The 22,120-nt window shown below is 40.9% G+C and overlaps 1 protein-coding gene across 10 annotated transcripts in view; it reads right to left on the bottom strand.

The window, feature by feature from the left end:
• The window catches only part of LOC127561739 (H-2 class II histocompatibility antigen, E-S beta chain-like), a 248,000-nt gene that overhangs the window by 215,732 nt on the left and 10,148 nt on the right, over positions 1 to 22,120 (bottom strand). The window contains exon 6 of one of the 10 annotated variants that reach the window (XR_007953522.1): positions 21,653 to 22,050. The exons of 8 other annotated variants lie outside the window; for them this stretch is intronic. Coding sequence is in view for 1 of the 2 variants with exons in the window: in XM_051996950.1 (XP_051852910.1) it covers positions 22,037 to 22,050 (14 nt within the window). In the remaining variant the exon portion in view is untranslated. Of the gene's footprint in view, positions 1 to 21,339; positions 22,051 to 22,120 lie in introns of those variants that run through there. One more of the 10 variants, XM_051996950.1, reaches the window with a different exon arrangement.

Genomic DNA, 22,120 nt, shown 5'->3' with positions numbered 1-22,120 from the left:
AAAGTATCTAAATGCTAAGCTGACAAGGGGGAAGTAGAGACTGAATAGAGGATCTTATCCTCAAGAACAGAAATAATATCATACTTCAAGGAAGCATTTCCCCCAAACCCTAGACTTCCCAATTATTTATTTTTCTTTTTCAAAAGGTCCATGATTTCGTCATGATATGATCCTGCCACAATGCAGAACATCATGCCCACACCTGTTTCATCAGTTGCTATGGCCAAAACAAGCCATGACCTTTAAGCATCCTTCTGCTGAAAAGCTCTGCTTGATCAATGGAGGGCAGACACAGTTTAGCAATAGGACTAACTCTGATTCCTTTCCAGTTTGGTAGGATCTCATGGAGCACATCTGTAAAATTTTTTTACATAGCTAAGGGGTGAGGGGTGGAGAGGTAGGGGGTGGGGGAGGGGGGAGATAAGGAAGGCCATAGTATGAAAGCAAAGTATTTTGCTTTGATTAATTCATGTCACTTGATCCAGCTGAAGTATAACCTCTGGTACTGAAAGAACTGGCAGATATGATCTTTGACCATTGCCAGTGATATTTGTTTTTGGGTTGTTTTTTTTAATTGGGGATTGGATTCCAGTTCTAAAATGGTGACCTCCCGGCTATATTTAAATGTATTCTTTTTTTCCACTTAAAAGTGTTTTTAACCAATGAGAAATGAGCAGGAGGCAGCATCACTTGTCTCTAGAATGCAGAGACATAAAGAAGATCCCAGCAGCAGATCTGTCTGCATTAGCCAAGATGATTTTCTGTGGGGAGAAATGAAGTGGGAGACTTAGAAAAAAACAGGACTTTTGAATTCTGAAAAGGAAATGATATCCGGGTTATAGAGTAAAGAGTCTTCACTTGGGTGGGAGGCATGGTTCCAAATGATAATGAAAAAAGCTAGAGAAAGGGTATCTGGGTCCTGCTGAGTGTCACTGGAAGGGAACTTCCCTAACTAGACTTCAAGATAAAACTGGTCTCTCCCTTCTGGTCTAGCAGTGGTGTCTGTGGTCAGAGACACTGAAAGTGAGTTATTGTCAGTTATTGTCATACTCCAGTTATTGTCAGTCATGAGGTAAAAAAGAAGCAGTGGAACCTACCAATAGATTCAGGGCTCTTTCTGTCACTAAACTTGGGAACAAAATACTGGAATAGGAGGAAGGAACTCTCCCTTTCAGCTCCTAAGAAGAAGAATCCCATTGTGCAGTATAGAGTCTGGGGATTAATTTTTCACTATGTGTATGAGGCATGAAGGGCTAGGTTAGTTATCCATTCCTTAACTGTGGGCTGAAGTAAAAGTTTAGCCAAAGTAGATCTGGGAATTGATTCATAGCCAGAGTGCTAAGGCTGAAAAATTGAAGAATCACAGAACCAAGACACCCTGAAGTCATCTTGTCTCTGAACCATGTATTATATATGACAGATAAAAGATAGATAGATTTTTAAATGTCAGTGGGATATTTTGAGGAAAAATATAATCTCCAGAGAACTCTAAGATAGAGTCAAAAATACCAAGATAAAAAAAATAGATAGACAGATTTAAAAACTTCAGTGGGATATTTAAAGAAAGAAAACTTTAAGATAGAGGCAAGAATACCAAGCTGTCAGAGGACCTCATCTTGGAATCCTGAAGAACTTGAGAGAATTGTAGATCCTCATCCTGTGAATGTTAGAGAAACTCTGACCCATACAAATAACAAATTGTAGGGATATGGTTTTCATTACATCTGTTTCTCATCCTAGACTGCCACCCCTAAGCAAAGTGCAGTTGGCAACTGTTTCCACATCCTGCACAGGTTTAGGACTCTTAGTGCTGGATAGGGGACCCTTTTGTTCCTAGATATACAGCCTCTTCCTGCTTTGAAAGTTTCTCTATTTGAGCTCCTGACCAGATTCTATCCCTAAAGTCTACAAATGTTTCTGTCTCCTTATGTCAATCAGTCTGTCCTGGAAAAATTACTAATTATGATTTTTTTCTTGTATTTCCTATTCAGTATTTGGTCTGATTTTTTTTTCATGTGCAAAAATGTTTATAGTAGTTCTTTTTTTAAAGTTTTTTTATTTTCAAAATGCATTCATAGAGAGTTTTCAGTATTCACCCCTGCAAAACCTTGTGTTCCAAATGGTTTTTCCCTCTTTCCCCCCACCTCTCTCAGCAAGTAATCCAATATAGGTTAAACATGTGCAATTCTTATATACATATTTCCACAATTATCTTGCTACACAAGAAAATCAGATCAAAAAGATAAAAAATTAGAAAGAAAACAAAAATAAGCAAACAACAACAAAAAAGTGAAAATACTATGTCATGAGCCACACTCAGTACCCACAATCTTCTTAGTGCAGATGGCTCTCTCCATCACAAGACCATTGGAACTGACTTGAATCATCTCACTGTTGAAAAGAGCCATGTCTAGGTCTGATCAGTTTTCTAGATTAAGCAGCTAGGTGCTTCAGTAGATAGAATGTCATAAAGACTCATCTTCCTAAGTTTAAATTTGGCCTCAGATCCTTACTTGCTATGTGACCCTTGTCAAGTCATCTAACTTTGCCTTAGTATTTGCCTTTGGCTCCTTATCTGTAAAATGAGCTGGGGAAGAAAATGGAAGTCTAGTATCTTTACCAAGAAAATCTCAAATGGGGTCACAAAGACTCAAACACGAATGAAAAACGACTGAACAACAGTAACATTTTCTAGCTCTATCTGATGTAGCTATTAGATGGAGAGGATCACTTTATTTCTATCTGCAATTGATTCAGCCCATCAATGATCTTTTAATTATCAAATATGGTATTCTTCTCTCATTTATAATTCTTAATTTCTTGCCATCATTTGATACTGTTGATGACTCTTTCCTCCCAGATACTCTCTCTTCTCTGAGTTTTTATGGTACTATTCTCTCCTGTTTCTCCTACTAGTCTTCTTTACTTGATAAACATCTATACAAGACCCCTGACTGTGATATATCCCAAAACTTTGTGCTGAGCCATTTTTTCTTCCCTTTCTAGCCTCTGATTTGGTGACCTCATTAGCTTTCAAGATTTTAATTACCATAATTACGCATATAACTCACAGTGTCAGTCTTTCTCCTGAGCATGGGCAAATGCCTACTGATACTTTAAATTGTATATCACATAGACATATCAAACCCAACATGTACAAAGCAGAATTCATTATCTTCCCTCCAAATGCACACTTCTTCTAAACTTCCATATTTCTGTCAAGGACAACACTATCCTTTCTTTCCCCCAGTTCTCCACTCATCATTAACCTCGCTCCTCATTCTTCCTTGTCCCATACATCCAATCACTAGACAAATGTTATCATTTTCGCCTCCCTAATATCTCTCACATCTCACCCCTTCTCACTAACCACATAGCCATACCCTAATTCAGTATTTCATCATATCACCTGGATTATTGCAATGAAATGACCTCCCTCACTAATTGCCCTGCCTCAAGTCTTTCCTTCACTCCAATATTTCCTCCATCCAGGTGCCAAAGTTACTTTCCTTAAGCACAAATATGATCATGCCATTTCCTTACTCAAAAAAATTTTCAATGGCTCTTTATTGCTTCTAAGATAAAATAGAAACTCATCTATTTATCTTTTGAATCCTTTCAGTCTAGTCCCAACCTTCCTATCACTCTAATGGTCCCTTCCTGCCCTCTATGATCCAGACAAACTAACTTTCTTGCTGTTCCTTACACATGGAATTACCTGGCTCAACTCCATGCCTTTGGATGGTGAACCCCCATTCCTGGACCTTACTCCCAAATTCCAGCTACTTCCTTTGTGATGCATCTCTGCCACCAACTTCCACATGGAACCTTCATCGGTTACAACTGGCAGTGCCTTCCCTCCCTAAATTACCTTTTATTTGTTTTGATTCTCCATTATATATCCTTATAAATAAGTAGATGCTATAACCCTCATAGACTAAAAGCTCCTTGAAGGAAGGAACTATTTAATTTCCATGTTTAAATTGTGAGCATCTAGTTGCATCTAGTGCATGTGTTGCTTAATAAATACTTATTGAAGGAAAAAATAATGATAAATGTTGGAGGGGAAAACTGGGACATTAATGTATTGTTAGTGGAGTCATGAAATGACCCAACCATTCTGGAAAGCAATTTGGAACTATGCCCAAAGGACTATAAAAGTGTGCAAACCCTTTGGCCCAGCAGTGCCATTACTGGGTCTGTTTCCCAAGGAAATCACAGAGGAGGGGAAAGGACCCACCTGTGCAAAAATGTTTGTGGCAGCTTTTTGTGGTAGGAAAGAATTGGTTTATTTTGTTGTTGTTTTGTTTTGTTTTTTAATAATTTTAACTTTTTATTGATAGAGCCCATGCCTGGATAATTTTTTACAACATTATCCCTTCCACTCACTTCTGTTCCCAACTTTTCCCCTCCCTCTCTCCATCCCCTCCCTTAGATGGCAAGCAGTCCTATACATGTTAAATATGTCACAGTATATCCTAGATACAATGTATGTGTGCATAACCAAACAGTTCTCTTGTTGCACAGGGAGCATTGGATTCAGAAGGTAAAAATAACCCGGGAAGAAAAACAAAAATGCAAACAGTTTACATTCATTTCCCAGTGTTCTTTCTTTGAGTATAGCTGCTTCTGGCCATCATTGATCAATTGAAACTGAGTTAGATCTTTTCTTTGTCAAAGAAATCCACTTCCATCAGATTACATCCTCATGCAGTATCGTTGTTGAAGTATATAATGATCTCCTAGTTCTGCTCATTTCACTCAGCATCAGTTCGTGTAAGTCTCTCCAAGCCTCTCTGTATTCATTCTGCTGGTCATTTCTTACAGAAATAATATTCCATAACATTCATATGCCACAATTTACCCAGCCATTCTCCAATTGATGGGCATCCATTCAATTTCCAGTTTCTAGCCACTACAAAAAGGGCTGCCACAAACATTTTGGCACATACAGGTTCCTTTCCATTCTTTAGTATCTCTTTGGGATATAAGCCCAGTAGTAGCACTGTTGGATTAAAGGGTGCACAGTTTGATAACTTTTGGGGCATAATTCCAGATTGCTCTCCAGAATGGTTGGATTCATTCACAACTCCACCAACAATGCATCAGTGTCCCAGTTTTTCCGCATCCCCTCTAACATTCATCATTATTTTTGCCTGTCATTTAGCCAATCTGACAGGTGTGTAGTGGTACCTCAGAGTTGTCTTAATTTGCATTTCTCTGATTAATAATGACTTGGAGCATTTTTTCATATGGCTAGAAATAGTTTCAATTTCATCATCTGAAATTTGTCTGTTCATATCTTTTGACCATTTATCAATTGGAGAATGGCTTGATTTCTTATAAATTAGAGTCAATTTTCTATATATTTTGGAAATGAGGCCTTTATCAGAACCTTTCACAATGAAAATGTTTTCCCAGTTTGTTGCTTCCCTTCTAATCTTGTTTACATTAGTTTTGTTTGTACAAAGGATTTTTAATTTGATGTAATCAAAATTTTCTATTTTATGATCAATAATGATCTCTAGTTCATCTTTGGTCACAAATTTCTTTCACCTCCACAAGTATGAGAGATAAACTATTCTATGTTCCTCTAATGTATTTATAATCTAATTCTTTATGCCTAAATCATGGACCCATTTTGATCTTATCTTGGTATACAGTGTTAAGTGTGGGTCTATGCCTAATTTCTGCCATACTAATTTTCAGTTATCCCTGCAATTTTTGTCAAATAATGAATTCTTATCCCAAAAGTTAGGATCTTTGGGTTTGTCAAACACTAGATTGTTATAGTTGACTATTTTGTCTTGTGAACCTAACCTATTCCATTGATCAACTAATCTATTTCTTAGCCAATACCAAATGGTTTTGGTGACTGATGCTTTACAATATAGTTTTAGATCAGGTACAGCTAGGCTACCTTCATTTGATTTTTTTTTTCATTAATTCCCTTGAGATTCTCGACCTTTTGTTCTTCCATATGAATTTTGTTGTTATTTTTTCTAGATTATTAAAATATTTTCTTGGGAATCTAATTGGTATAGCACTAAATAAATAGATTAGTTTAGGGAGTATTGTCATCTTTATTATATTCACTCGGCCCTTAATATCTTTCCAATTATTTACATCTGAATTTGTGTGGAAAGTTTTTGTAATTTTTCTCATATAATTCCTGACTTTCCTTTGGTAGAGAGATTCCCAAATATTTTATGCTATCGACAGTTATTTTGAATGGAATTTCTCTTTGTATCTCTTGCTGTTGGATTTTGTTAGTGATGTATATAAATACTGATGATTTATGTGGATTTATTTTGTATCCAGGTACTTTGCTAAAGTTGTGAATTATTTCTAATAACTTTTTAGTAGAATCTCTGGGGTTCTCTAAGTATATCATTATATCATCTGCAAAGAGTGATAATTTGGTTTCCTCATTACCTACTCTAATTCCTTTAATCTCTTTCTCAACTCTTATTGCTGAGGCTAGTGTTTCTAATACAATATTGAATAATAATGGTGATAGTGGGCAACCTTGTTTCAGTCCTGATCTTACTGGGAAAGGTTCCAGTTTTTCCCCATGGTAGCAAAGAATTGAAAACTAAATAAATGCCCATCAACTGGGGAATGTCTGAACAAGTTGTGGTATAAGAAGATAATGAAATATTATTGTTCTATTAAAAATAATAAGCCTGGAAAGATTTACATGAACTGATGCTGAGCAAAACAAGCAGAACCAGGAATACATTGTACACAATAACAGCAAGATAGTGTGATGATAAACTATGAAAAACTTGGTTCTTCTCAATGGTTCAGTGATCCAAAGTAATCCTAATAAATGCAGTGTGTATTTAAAAATAAATAAATTTACTAGAATAAATAAATGTTTGTTCAGTGATTGATTCATACAGATTATGCTTCAACTATCAAAGGAAATATGATACTGAAGCCTTATGAAACAAGAGTTTCTTTCATTTCTGATAGTTTGAAGCTTTGCAGGAGGGGCAAGTGGAACTAAGGCTCTCGTGGCATAGAATCCTGGCCCTTTCTGAAGTGAGAGTTATTGGCCTATAGGTTTAAGATATTTTTTCCCTTTCAGCTGATTCTGGAAAACAACTACCAGAGAAACAGGTACAAAGAACAGAAGGGAAAAAAGGTGAAGAATAGTTTCACTTTCTCTTAAAAAACTGAAAATGAAACCATTGCCTGTTTAAAATAGTAAGCCATTCAAGGGAATTAGTGCAAAAAAAAAATTCAAACAAAGGTGGCCTAGCTGTACCAGACCTAAAACTATATTATAAAGCAGCAATCACCAAAACCATTTAGTACTGGCTAAGAAATAGAGTAGTGGATCAGTGGAATAGGTTAGGTTCACAGGATAAAATAGTCAATAACTATAGCAATCTAATGTTTGACAAACTCAAAAACTCTTGCTTCTAGGATAGGGACTCACTATTTGACAAAAATTATTGGGAAAATTGGAAAATTGTATGGTAAAAATTTGGCATTGACTGACACCTAGCACCCTGTACCAAAATAGTCAAAATGGGTTCATGATTTAAACATAAAGAGTGATAAACAAATTAGGAAAACAAGGGATAGTTTATTTCTCAGATTTGTGGAAAAGAAAGGAATTTATGTCCACAGAACTAGAGAATATTATGAAATGCCAAATGGATAATTTTGATTATATTAAATTTAAAAGGTTTTGTACAAATAAAACCAATGTACTCAAGATTAAAAGGGAAGCAGAAAACCAGGGAAAAAATTTACATTCAAGGATTCTGATAAAGGCCTCATTTCTAAAATATATAATTAACTCAAATTTTTAAGAATATAAGCCATTCTCCAATTAAAAAATGGTCAAAGGATATGAACAGACAATCTTTAGACAAAGAAATTACAGGCACTTCTAGTCATATGAAAAAAATACTCTAAATCACTATTGATTAGAGAAATGCAAAGTAAGACAACTCTGAGGTACCATTTAAAACCTCTCCAACTGGCTAACATGACAGGAAAAGATAATGATGAATGTTGGAAGGGATGTGGGGAAACTGGGACACTAATATGTAGAGGTCTGAAACTCCAAAAAGGTATGCTTGAATCAGACAACCGAGCACTTAAGGCTAATTACCTATTTGCTATGAGACAATGACTCTATTAGCATTTGTTTGGATAAATGGCTCTTCTCACCATTGGTGCTTGCCGAAAGTTTGGTATTAAGATAATCATAGGCAATGATGGGGTGGGGGGTGGGGGGTGGGGGGTGGGGGAGGAGGGGGTAGAGAGGGCTGAGTCACTTGGCAGCAGGATGAAGAGGAGAGAGGCTGGTGACTCCCGACTCCAGAATTAAAGATTCTGCTTGCCTGCCTCTTTCACTTCTCCCCCTAAAGACCAAGGACTTTAATTCATCCTGACTCTGGCTGACCCCAAGGCCTCCAGGGAGCTAGCCCAGACTTTACACTAATACATTATTGGTGGAGTTGTAAACTGACCCCACCATTCTGGAGAGCAATTTGGAACTATTCCCAAATGGCCATTAAAATGTGAATTCCCTTTGATTCAACTGGGTCTCTACTGGGTCTGCATCCCAAAGAGATCATAAAAAATGGAAAAGGACCCACATGTGAGAAAATATTGTAGTAGCCCTTTGTGTAGTGACGAGAAATTGAAAACTGAATGGATGCCCATCTACTGCATAACAGCTGAATAAGTTGTAGTACATGAATAATGATGGAATATTATTGCTCTATAAGAAATGACCAACAGGATGATCTCAGAAAGGCCTGAAGAGACTTATAAGAACTGATGCTGAGTGAAGTGAGTAGAACCAAGAGAACATTGTATATGGCAACAGAAAGTTTATGTGATGATCAGCTCTGATGGGCATGGCTCTTTTCAACAATGAGGTGATTCAGTCTAATTCCAATAGATTTATGGTGGAGAGAGCCATCTGCATCCAATAAAAGAGCTATGGGGACTGAATGTGCATCTCAACATAGTATTTCCACCTCTTTTGCTGTTATTTCCTTGCTTGTCTTTTTTCCTCTCATTTTTTTTCTTTTTTTGATCTGATTTTTCTTGTGCATCATGATAAATGTGGAAATATGTTTAGAAGAACTGCATCTGTCAAATCTGTATTGTATTACTTGCTGTGTAGGGAAGAAGGGAAGAGGGAAGGAAGAAAATAAGGAACACAAGGTTTTGCAAGGGGGAATGTTGAAAATTATCTTTACCTATATTTTAAAAAATAAAAAGCTATTATTAAAAATATAAAATAATACTGAAGTAGAAAAGCACCCCAAATAGGACCATGAGAAACATAATCCTGAATCTTTGTAGTTACAAGTTTATTACTAGTTCTTCATTCCCTAATTCAGATAGTATTTTTACACCCCCCAGATATGCTGTCCTGAAAAACCTAAGACCTTGACAACTTGATAAACTTAAAGAAATACTGCTTATTACTGTCTGGGAATGACACCCTTAGAGTGATAACTTTTTGCCTCCTGTTTAGAATAGAAATTCTTTTATTATGACAAATGTATCAAGAAACATTTCGATGTCTCTCTCTTCTTTCTATAAATATATGGCCCTGAGACCACTCATTACTGACCCCTCCCATCTTGATGTTGGGGGATCAGTCCTGGCCAGTAATAAACACTCTTAAAACTTCATTATTTTGGCTGCTCTGTTTTTCTCTCACCTGGGCACTTCAGTACAGCCAACAATGCCCAGATACCCAGTTACCAAAGGGTTCTAGAAAGTTCTTACATTGTCCCCTGCTGGCATTTCAGCAGTTTGGCAAGTGAAAATGAGACAGCTAAGAAAGGAAGGAATCCCTCCTCATCCACCCCATCCCAAGATTTGAATAGTGTGAATGCATGCATAGCTTCCTAAAATTAGGGCATTGTCCCACATCCTAAATGTTCTGTTCATTACTTGCTCTCAGATTAATTGATCCTGAGTCTATAGTTGGAAAGCTGGAAGCTTGAAGAAGATCAATATGAATGTCATACCTCTGCTCAAAAATTTCAAAGGACCTCAAATCCCTATCAAGTAAAATTCAAACTACTTTGCCTGCCATTCAAGGCTTTATGCTCAAAATAAATTAGATGGTCCTGTGTGCCCCATGAAAATATTCTGTACTCTCCTCCTGTTCTTTTGCCCTTATTCTTCCCTTTACTTGGAATGCAGGAGATGGAGTAATTTCCAGTAAGGATGGAAGGTAGTTTGTGGTTCAAGGTTGTATAGGATTTTATAAGCCAAAGAGAAAAGATTTTATTTTATCCTAGAAGCATCAGAAGCCACTGATATTGCCTGAACAGGAAAAACACATGTATCTGTGAGCTCTGACTGAATCTTCCAGAATGAACCTTTTTCTGGGGTTGCCCTCAGAGGGTCTGGGGTATCTTTCTCTAATGCTGGTGGCTCAAACCCAAATTTGTGTCCTTCCCCTCAATCATTGTTAACAGAGATTAAAATCCCAGTTCTATTACATCAATAAGCCTTTACAAAAGTATTTACTTAGCAAATATAACAAGAACAGAAGCCCCAACATTTCCTCCCTAACACCTAAGAGTCACACGCTCACTTTTTAAAAATATTTATTATCTATTTAAAATGGGTTTTTGACTATGCATACCCTTTGACCCAGCAGTGTTACAACTGGGCTTATATCCCAAAGAGATCTTGGGCAAGGGAAAGAGACCTATATGTGCCAAAATGTTTGTGGCAGCCCTGTTTGTAGTGGCCAGAAACTGGAAACTGAATGGATGCCCATCAATTGGAGAATAGTTGGGTAAATTGTGGTATATGAATGTTATGGAATATCATTGTTCTATAAGGAATGACCAGGGGGATGATTTCAGAAAGGCCTGGAGATACTAGCATGAACTGATGCTCAGTGAAATGAGCAGGACCAGGAGATCATTATTTACTTCAACAACAGTACTATATGATGATCAATTCTGATGGATGTGGCCATTTCCAGCAATGAGATCATCCAAATCAATTCCAATAGAGCAGTGATGAACTGAACCAGTTACACCCAGCGAAAGAACTCTGGGAGATGACTATGAACCATTACATAGAATTCCCAATCCCTCTATTTTTGTCCTCCTGCATTTTTGATTTCCTTCACGGCTAATTGTACACTATTTCAGAGTCCAACTCTTTTTGTACAGCAAAATAACTGTTTGGACATGTGTATATATATATATATATATATATATATATATTGTATTTAACTTATACTTTAACATATTTAACATATTTAACATGTATTGGTCTACCTGCCATCTAGGGGAGGGGGTGGGGAGAAGGAGGGAAAAAGTTGGAACAAAAGGATCTGTAACTGTCAATGCTAAAAAATTACCTATGCATATATCTTGTAAATAAAAAGCTATAATAATAAAAATAAAAATAAATAAAATGGGTTTTTGTTTGTTTGCTTCAAATTCTACCCTTCCAGCTCCTTACCCACCCACTGAGAAGGCAAACAACATGATATCAATTACATATATATATGAAATCATGCAAAATATCATTCTATATTAGCCATATCACCAAAAATTCAACAAAAAAAGGGGAAAAGCTAGTTAAATTTCTATTCCAGTTCATCAATTCTTTTTCTGAAGCTAAACAGCAATTTTTTTTTATCATGAGTTTTGCATTGTCTTGGATCATTGTATTGAAGAGAGTAGCTAAATCTTTCACAGTTAAGCATCATCACAATATTCTTATTACTGTGTAAATTGTTCCCCTACTTCTTACTTAACTCTGCCTCCAGTTTTTCTGAAACAATTCCATCATTTCTTATAGCACAATAGTATCTCATTGCAATCATATAAAACAAATTGCTCGGCCATTCCCCAATCTGATTAACATCCCCTTTATTTCCAATTCTTTGCTATTTGCTATGAATGTTTCTGTATATTTTACATTCCTTTTCCTTTTCTTTTGATCTCTTTGGGATATAGAACTAGTAGTGCTTTTACTGGGTCATAAGCTATAACAGTTTTATTACTCTTATGCATAATTCCAAAGTCTTCACCAGAATGATTGGAACAATTCAAAACTCTACTAACACTTCATCATTGCACCTATTTTTCACATCCCCTTTAGAATTTGTCATTTTTCTTTTCTGTCATATTAGCCAATCTGACGATGTGAAGTGGTACCTTCACATCTGTTGCCATCGTTGTTTTAATTTGCTTTGGTTTAGTTTAGTTCACTTTTTAGTAGTTCTTTTTCCATAGCTCTTCCAACATTTTTGAATTAGATTATATAATATTATACACTATCCTCAACAAGTCAACAGCATTTAAAGCTCTGGAGATATAATGAAAGGCAGAAGACAATTCCTGCTCTCAAAGAACTCTCACTCTAGAAGAGAGACAACATGCTAAACAAAGTACATATTAGATATGACATCTAAGTTTTAAGCCTTGAGGACTAGGATGACAAAAGTTATAGACAAATTAGAAAAGGGAAAGTTGGGGGAAGTGCAGAAAATGAATTCAAGTTTGGATATTTTGAGCTTAAGAAGTCTATAGGACATCCTGTTTTGAGATGCAATTAGACAGTGAATAATTAAAGAAATTTCAAAGTAGAAGTGCCATGACCAAGTTTCCTTTAGCCAATACCAATATGTTTCTTTGCAATATCACTCCTTTTTTTCCATTGATATTCAAGGACTTTTAAACTGATCAAAGATTTTTTGTTGTTGTTCAGTCGTTTTCCAGTCATTTCTGACTCTTCATGATCCCATTTGGGATTTTCTTAGATATCAGAGTTGCTTACCATTTCCTTCTCCAATTCATTTTACAAATGATGAAACTGAGGCAAACAGGGTTAAGAGATTTGCCTAGGGCCACACAGCTAGCTTCTGAGGTCAGACCTGACTTCAGGAAGATGAGTCTTCCTGACTTCAGGAAGAACAGAGTCTGTTCTATCCATTGCACCAGCTAGCACTCTGTTTGCACTTAGTCTAAACCGTGCAGGGGTCCTCAAACTATGGCCACGCTGGGCCAGGTGAAGCAGCTGAGGACATTTATCCCTCTCACCCAGGGCTATGAAGTTTCTTTATTTAAAGGCCCACAAAACAAAGTTTTTGTTTTTACTATAGTCCGACCCTCCAACGGTCTGAGAGACAATGAACTGGCCCCTATTTTAAAAGTTTGAGGACCCCTGGAACCCTAGGACTGATTTTAGGTCAGTCTCTAGGTCTTTTTCACTCCTAATTCACACCTCTGATGTTCTCCTCTAACAAAGGGTGAATCTTGTCACTTTAAGTGGGAGTAAGATAATTGATTAACCCTTATACTCTAGGTTTAAGATTTGCTGCCCTCTGAAAGTCTACTAGGACTGCTTTTGGCCAAGACTAAAGTCTCAATGGATAGCTCTTTAGTAACTTGGGGGAAGCTCTGTATTATCCTTTCAGAACATGCTTCCCAATCACTTGTACTAAAAAGTCTTGGGAAATGTGTTTGTGGTACAATTCATAATGTGTGGAATGGAGAGATAAAGTGAAAAACTTACAGGAATGTTTAAATTCTTTTTCTGTATTTTTTTTATTATTTCTATGTCTCTCTGGCCTGCATAAGTACGATGTGTGCAAGCCAATATTTACTTAAAACTTCAAATATATTTATTTATTCAGAAATGATGACATTTATCTTTGTTCAGTGTTATCAATATTTAGATTTTTAAATGCCATCAGCTCAGTAATTTGGTTTGAAGGTCTGACTGATGATTCGTCTTGGAATCAGGGAAACAAAGCATTCTGTTCTAATTTTTCTTTGGCACCTTGTTTAACATTCAATTAGGGGAAAAGGCACCTATTTCTCAATGCTCCCCAACCTATGATGTAATCTTTTGTAACCAAACCTATAAAAATGTGTATCTTTCCTAAATCTTTAGCCCTTCTACTTCGAGCTTTCTCTCTTTCCCTCCTCACAGTAGAATTGCTCATTCTCATGAGAATTTATTAATAAACAACTTTTCTGCTTTCTATTGAATGATCTCCAAATAGTCATTTTGAGTAAGGGTCTTCTACATCCCTCACAATAACAAAATCCATTAATCAATATTTTCTCCTCAAAAACAAAAAAATTCCACCTCCCAGTTTCAAGCCCATGATTGTTTTCACTTTTTTTAGGACCTGCAGTGCCTTAGGCACCCTTCATAAGGCATCTATTTCAAACTTTATCAGAATGACTTTTATTAGCATCCATATAATTACATTCTAAGAGACTTTTTCCAGTGTGGAAAACCAGGGACTCAGCTTAGTTTATTTCTCTCATACACTTAACATTTTCTGCTTAGCTGCCCTGATTTCTCCTGGTATCTTAACTGGATTTTAAGCTTCATGACGCCAAAGTACATTTTAGCTAAACTTTTTCTCTCTCCAACCACCTAGCCCAGAATTCTGTACAAAACAGTCACGTAAATTGAACTAAATTGAATTTGGGAGAGAGAGAAATTGAAAAGTAATAGATATTTTAAAAGGTATAAAGCATTTTTAAAATTTCTAAATGACCATCCAACTTTTCTAAAAACCCAGCATGGTTCAGGCAGGCTAAGGGAACAGTCTATCTCCTTTCATTCTGTGTTCTCTTGGATTTGAACTATCCTTGTCACATGATTTTCCTTCCAATTCTCAACCCACAACCGATTATCCATTAGGTGAAAGAATTCCTAGTTGCTCCAACCTAGATCCCAACTTTGTGTTTCCTCTCAGCAGAGGAAACAGCTGTGAAAGGGAGCTCACGCTGATACCTTGAACTCTTTATGTGAGTTTATGAATGTGTGTGTGTGTGTGTGTGTGTGTGTGAGAGAGAGAGAGAGAGAGAGAGAGAGAGAGAGAGAGAGAGAGAGAGTGTGTGTGTGTGTGTGTGTGTGTAAGAAACAAAGACAGACCAAGATAGACAGACAGAGGTGCTGGGGGATGAAAAATGGAACCTTAGTCTCAAGCTGGCCCAGGCTACCTTCAGCATCAGCACCAAATGTGAGGGATGCTCTCAACTGATGTCCAAGATGTGGGAAATGATTGCCTTTCCAGGAAGAGAATGGAAGTGAACAGAGAGGGATGTTTTCAGAGGAAGGAAAAAGGCCAACAGTATTCTAAGAAAATGTCCTGGAAGGAAAAAGAAAGACGGTAGTTTGTGGTGACCAGATGCTGGGGACTCCTTTAGGGAATGAATTCTTTCAGGGGACTAATTCCCCAATGCAGTGGGACAGGAAGGGTTATTCCTAGGTAAAGGGAAAAAACTTGGGGTAAGTTTCTGAGGAATCTGATTCACCACCTTTCCATCCATTCCACCTAACCTGGGCTAAAGTTCCGTGCTTGCAGCTGCTCTTTCACATAGCTTAGCTCCCTGGGGATTTTCCAATCTTAATTCTCCAAAAGATGCCCTGGTCAATCAGCAGCCAAAGAACCAATGATCTCATTAGTTACTAGGTAAAGCTGTTATCTGAAGATCCCCTTGGCTTGCTTCTCTTCTCCCTAGCTTGTAGAAGGCTTCTCCCAACTTTATTCTTTAATACTTTCCTTTCTACATTTCTCAGTTTCCTAAATACCTCAACCCAACCAGGCCCAGCTCTGGCCCTTCTCCTCTGTAAAAACCCCTGGCCTGTCCCCAGGATAGTATCTTGCCTATCTTTTTCTCCTAATCATGTTTCTTTGATAACATTTTTATATAGCTTCATCCTTCCTTTTTTTGTAATGTGTTACAACCCAATCATGACTACCCTGCATATGTTGTGTATTTACATAGGTTTACTGGTTATGTGTATATATACATAGATGGTATATATAGATGGATAGTTTTATATATGTGTGTGTGTGTGTGTGTGTACATGGATTTATATAGATGTACATATGTATATATATTAGACCATTAAATTTTTTATTGCTAAAGCCATCTCTTCTCATTTCCATTTTTATTCTTTTTCTTAGCGTAGGTCTGATTTTGGCCTCTGATTTAACAAGTCAGTAGTATTACTACACACACAGTTGAATTAAGAATGATTCCCAGATTAGCAATGTCATTTTCTATCAATTAAAATACATTCTCTTTCTTTCTTTGTAATGTTTGTCAATACTCAGCACATCCTTTATCTTTTTATTCTTCCCTTGAAGAAAGTATTCATATCCAGGAATGAGGTATTCCACAGGCCTTTAACTTCCCCCATTTCTTACTCTTGAACCAGCTCTTCCAACAACTTTTTCACCATCCTCATCCATACCCATGTTTGTAAACAAGATAAAAGTAACCACCAAGTATCAAAGTATGGGTTGATTTAATTGGGAGTATTTTGCTAATTTCTTTATAGAAGTTTTCTGTTTTTTCACTGATTTCAACAGATGTTGATGCATAAGCTGCAAGCATTTTCATGGTAGTCTCTTTGCATATGTCATTATCAGTGCGATATAAAACAACTGAACAGCCTATGAAATTATGTTTCTTGATGTCTTTGGGTACCCCATAAAACCAACTATATAAGCTGTTCTTTGAAAAGGACCTGTAAGCCAATCTTCCATTTAACTATAAGATTTTCTAGTCTTTTGGTTTTATTTTTGCTGAAAATTTATACAACTCAATTTCTCTGTTAACGTCTACTTACTGTTTATTGGACAAGGATATCACCCTTAGTAAGTCCAGGTTTATAGACAGTTTTGCAAGTTTATAATTCTTAATGTTTTCTGCCCCCTTTTCACCCACTCTACTGCCAATACTGTAAAAACATAAAGGAGTTACATAGAACTATGTGGTATTTTTCTTTGTTTTATAAATTACTATATGAGAAACTCTGATAACCTAAATTGGTTGCCTTGCCACTATGAGGCACTGGGGTTGGGTTTTTTGAAGATACAAGGGATATAAAGACAAGAATAACATATTCTTTGCTCTCAAGGAGTTAATATACTATTCAGGACATGAGTACAGATATACATAATGCAATCTCCTGATTCCCTGCCAGTCTCCCTGCAATACTCCCATTCTTTGTTAGAAAAGCAAACAGAGACTACCGCCTGGTGCAGGACCTCAGGGCGATTAATGAAGCGGTCATTCCGATCCATCCCATGGTGCCCAGTGCATATACAATTCTCACCCAGACTCCTGGGAATGCACAATGGTTTTCCACCCCGGACCTTAAACATGCCTTTTTCTGCATTCCTTTGCATCAAGCCTCCCAATTCCTCTTTGCCTTTTAATGCCCAGGGAACTCCCCTACAACTAACCTGGATTGTTCTGCCTCAAGGCTTCCAGGACAGTCCCCACCTGTTCAGACCAGCGCTGGCCAAAGATTTAAGGGAACTGGACCTGCCCGGCAGTGGCCTTATCCAATATGTGGATGGTAATTTGCTCTGCAGCCCAACTAGGGAGGAGTCCCCAACTGCAGCCACAAAGACTCTAAATTGTCTGGCCTTGAGGGGCTACAGGGTCTCCCTACCAAAGGCCCACATTGTCCCCAGTCTGTCAGATATTTGGGCCACAATCTCACCCCACCTCTCACTCTCTGAGGGGAGGAAACAGGCTATCTATGCTAAGCCTGCCAGACCCTGCCTCCAAGAAGCAGCTGAGAACCTTTCTCGGCATGGCCGCTTCTGCAGGATCTGGATCCCCAGCTTTGGGATTATTGCCAGGTCCCTCTGTGACTCTATTCAAGATCCTGACAACCTTCCTCTAGAATGGGGACATGATAAAAGGCCAAGACTTTAAATCCCTGAAAGCCAGACTGACCTCTGTCCCTCCCTGGCTCTCCCTGACTTACAGAAACCTTTCACTCTGTATGTGGATGAGAAGTGGGCAGGCTTGGGAGTCCTTATCCAGCCTTTAGGGGGGTGGGGGCCTGTGGCTTATTTCTCCAAGAAGCTAGGGGGGAAAGGGGGGGAAAAGGAAGAGGGGGAAAGGGGGGAAAAGGGGGAGAGAGAGAAGGGGGAGGGGGGAGGAGGGAGGGAGCAAAGAGGGTCCCAGGCAGGGGAGGAGGGAAAGGAGGGTGGGGAGAAAGAGGGGTGGGAGGAAACGAGGGTGAGGGGAAAAGGGGGTGGGGGCCTGTGGCTTATTTCTCCAAGAAGCTGGACTCGGTTTCCCCAGGATGGCCTCCCTGCCTCAGAGCAGTGGCTGCCACAGCCTTGTTAATTGAGGAAGCCTCCAAACTGACCTTGGGTCACCCATTAGAGGTTCTAAACCCCCTCCTCCCCAAACAGAGTCCAGAGCATTCTAGAAGCCAAAGGGCATCAGTGGCTCTCCAGCGGGAGACTCATTAGGTACCAGGCCTCCTGCTAAATATCCCCGACCTGACTCTCCGGGTCTGTCCCACTTTGAAGCCCGCCACTCTTCTCCCTGACGTCTCTCAGCCGGGAGAGATTGTCCATAACTGGGAGGAAGTTATAGATTCTCTCCGCTCCAGCAGATCCGATGTAAGGGAAACCCCCCCCCTTGAGAACCCAGACGGGGAGTGAGTCACAGATGCTTTCTCGGGAATGGGGAGAGAAGGGCGGGCTGTTCTGCGATGACTTTTCATAGCCCCCTGGAGCTAAGCCATTGCCCCCAGGACCTCGGCTCCGAAGGCTGAGCTCACAGCCCCGACCAGAGCCTTAGAACTGGGGGAGGGGATGACAAGCAGCATCTGCCCCGACTCCAAATGTGCTTCTCATGTCCTGCGCTCCCGGAGCCATTGGGAGAGAAAGGGGCTTGTTCACAGCGAAAAACTCTCCCCCTAAACACGCGGGAGAAATCCTGCCCCTACTGCAGCTGCCCGTGAGCCAGGGAGCTCTGGGCCATGTTCTGCAAAGGGCCCCAGAGGGGAGACTCCGGCCGAGGGAACAGGCTGGGATTCGGCTGCTGAAGCCGCTGCCCTTTCCCCACTGACTGTGGCTCCTTTAATCCCGCTGCCCGAGCCTTTCCTTCCTTCCCACAGCTCACAGGAAAAGGCTCCCGCAGAGGGTCGGGGGCACAGCCCGGCCCCCTCCGGCTGGTTTCAGACGCCCTCAGACTCCCCTTAGTGCCGAGGCGAGTCAGTGCAAACTATCTCTGGCTTGCACCGGCCGCGCCCTGGGAGAGATGCTCCCCATTCCCTGGGGAAGAGTGTGTCACGGCCACACGCTGGGAGAAGGGTGGGACAGCCCTGCCCGGCCTGCCCAGTCTATGCCCGGGGAGCCCCAGGGAGCCGTTAGCGCCCCCACTCCCCTCTCCCCCAAAGCCAGTCCCGAGGAAGGGCCGGACCTTGGGAGGGTGGGAACCAGACATCACACATGTGCCCCCTGTGGGGGTTCCCCTGCTTCTGGTGTTTGCTGACACAGCCCCTGACTGGGGGGAAGCTTTCCCTTCCAGGGCTCAGAAGCCCAGGAGGTGTCTAAGGGCTCGCTGAGGGAGATGATGGTGGGCTTTGGCCTGACTCACTCCTTACAGGGCGATCACGGCCGGCCTTCATTTCCCAGACCCTCGGAACCCCTGTATGGCCGCCTTTCTTACCCAGACACCCTCGTGGCTCCGGAGCAGCCCCTGGTCTCTCAATGTGTTCTCAGCTCGGGCAGTTCCCATGGCTCTCTCTGAAACACAGATGAGCTCCTCCCTCACCCCTGGGGGCCCAGGCCCAGATCCCCCCCTGTCAGTCCCGGGGACACGGAGGCCCTGAAACCTGGGAGCCCCGGGGTCCGACCCCCAAGTGTAAAGGCCCAGACAGGGTCATTCTGACACTAATGGCCGTTAAACTGGGAGGGCCGCCAGCTGGACCCACATCTCTAGGATTAAAAATGCTGCCTCTGTTACCTCCCCTTCAGACACCCCGGATACTCCTGTGAGCCCATGGAGGGCCTGAAGTTTCTCCTCTGCAAGAATCCTGAGAAATCTGGAGAAGGAAGGGTGACATTGCCCACAATCTCCTTCCCTCCTCACCATGAAGATTCTACTCCTACTCCTCTCTCCCCAGGTTTCTTGGTCTTACTCCGTGGGCCCTCGCCAGGGGGGTGACAATTTCCTGGTCAGACATGGGGACTCTGCGGGGACGGGAGGGGCCTAATGCACTCTTTGCAAAGGTCCCATTCCCACATGTCACCGTCTCCTCCCTGGACGCCTCCCCTTCGTACTGACCAACCCCCGGGGACTCCTCTGACCCCGCTGTCCCTGCTTCAGGGCTGGGAAGGATCTCGCACCACACATCACCATAGAGACAGTGGCTGTCACTTTCCCACAATGGCCAGGTTGACATCCCTGACGTGGGGACGCTGACCTATGCCTCCAACACTGGGTGCTAGTGTGAGCTCTCTCAGGCTGCTGCAATTTCTCCTCGGCAATGGGCACCAGCTGCATGGGAGGGTCCCGGGCCAGGTGCACCCATGATCAGGTTCCTCCCCCAGAGTAACTGTGGGGAATCCATCCCGGGGTTATCCTGCAAGCTCCTTCCAGTGCTTCTATGGCCCCTCCCTGAAGGCTCCTCCATAACCTCCTGAAAACTAACGTTCCGATCGATAGACTATTATGTGCCCATACTCAACCAGGAGACGGCTACGGAGCCTGACCTCAGGTACCATCTGTGCCCCGAAGGGATGTGCTTTCCTCTGCAAAGGAAGTTCTGGGGATTTGGGGAGATGTTCTGTGGTACTTGAAGAAAGGGGCTGGGACACTGATTCCCTGGTACTTAGAGCACAAAAGCATTCTCTCCTACCTAATGGCCCCAATCAACCAGCTGGCCAAGGAAACGGCTCATTCTCTGAGAGAGATCCAGGAATCTCTGGACTCTGGCCAACATGTCTTAGATAACGAATGGCCTTACATTATCTCCTCGCCTCTAGCGGAGGTGTCTGTGCTCTGGTCAACACAAGGAAAGTCGAGCTACAAAATGAGGGAATCTTACAGAAGGTTGCCTGGATGCAAGACATCTATGAGTAGTTTCTCCCACCTCCCCAGCCTGAGAGTTTTCCAGAAAAGTTATTTTGGCAAACACACATTGGGCACTGGAAAAAGGAGGCCAGGAGTATACTGCAGCAGTGTCTGAATGCTCAGCAATTTAGTGTGAGAAAGAGCCTCGGTGTCTGGTACCTTTTCCTGCCAGGGGATCTTCAGGATCTTCCTAAGACAATTCACATGGAAACGATTCAGTTTTTGATGTGACTCTGACGTTGTAAGGAGAAGCAAGGAAAAACATAACTGAGATAAAGAAACAGGCGATGAGGGGAAATGGTGATGAGACTGAGGGTCCCTATTTACATATTTAGATATATGGGATTTATATGATGGTTATTGTGGAGCTCGAGTAAAAATTTTGTTATGAAGGAAAGTTAAAGGAGGTAGAGTATATGTCAAGCAATAAATATAATATAAACACAAAAGGTATTACTAAAACTTTAATTTGTTAAAAGTTCAATGGAGAAGGACATGAGAGGGAACCAGAGGCTACAGCAGATCATCAAAGAAGAATGGAGCAGAAGTGATAGAAGGAGAGTCACCAGGGAGAACATCAGCAGAATGAGGGGGGGCATCACACAGGGAAAGCTAAGGATTTCTGGGCAGACACCACGAGGGACTTGGTCTCCATTTAATGTCAAGAAACATAGAGGACGACCAGAAGCATGCTGGGTAATCGGCTCTGCAGGAATCATGGAAGGAAATGGAGGCACCAGGTGAGCATGGATGGCAATCTTCACCTCTGGAGGCATTTCTCACTTTGACAAATGCTACGAATCCCGAGTGCTGAAGCTTCCTCCCTCTGCTCCCCCACTTTGTCTCTCTGTCACCAAATCCCAGCTGATTCTCAGCCTCCTAATTATGGGGGGAAGGCTCAAGGGACAAAAATGATAAAACCTTGATACAGAAAGAGAGGAGTAAGCGACAGGGGTGGGGGGGTCTCTGAGGCTGTTGGGGAAATTCCCCAGAGAGTTCAGAAGAGCCGAAGGGGCAGAGAAGGAGCTCTTCTGGGGAAGGGGTCAGGGGGCCTAACTTCCTGGAGCTCTGGGCACAAGCCGGGGCCTCCAAACATGAGAGGGAGGCTGAGAGGGAAGGCAACAGCTCAGGGGACACAGCCTCGGGGATCAGCTCAGGAGGCCTGCAGAGGACAGAGAACAGTCACATTAGAGTCTGAGCCACCATGTGGGTCTGAGCCACCAGCAGAACCA

Source organism: Antechinus flavipes, chromosome 4 (genome assembly GCF_016432865.1).
Source record: "Antechinus flavipes isolate AdamAnt ecotype Samford, QLD, Australia chromosome 4, AdamAnt_v2, whole genome shotgun sequence".
Classification (NCBI taxonomy): Eukaryota; Metazoa; Chordata; class Mammalia; order Dasyuromorphia; family Dasyuridae; genus Antechinus; species Antechinus flavipes.
This window is presented reverse-complemented; position numbering and strand designations above follow the sequence as displayed.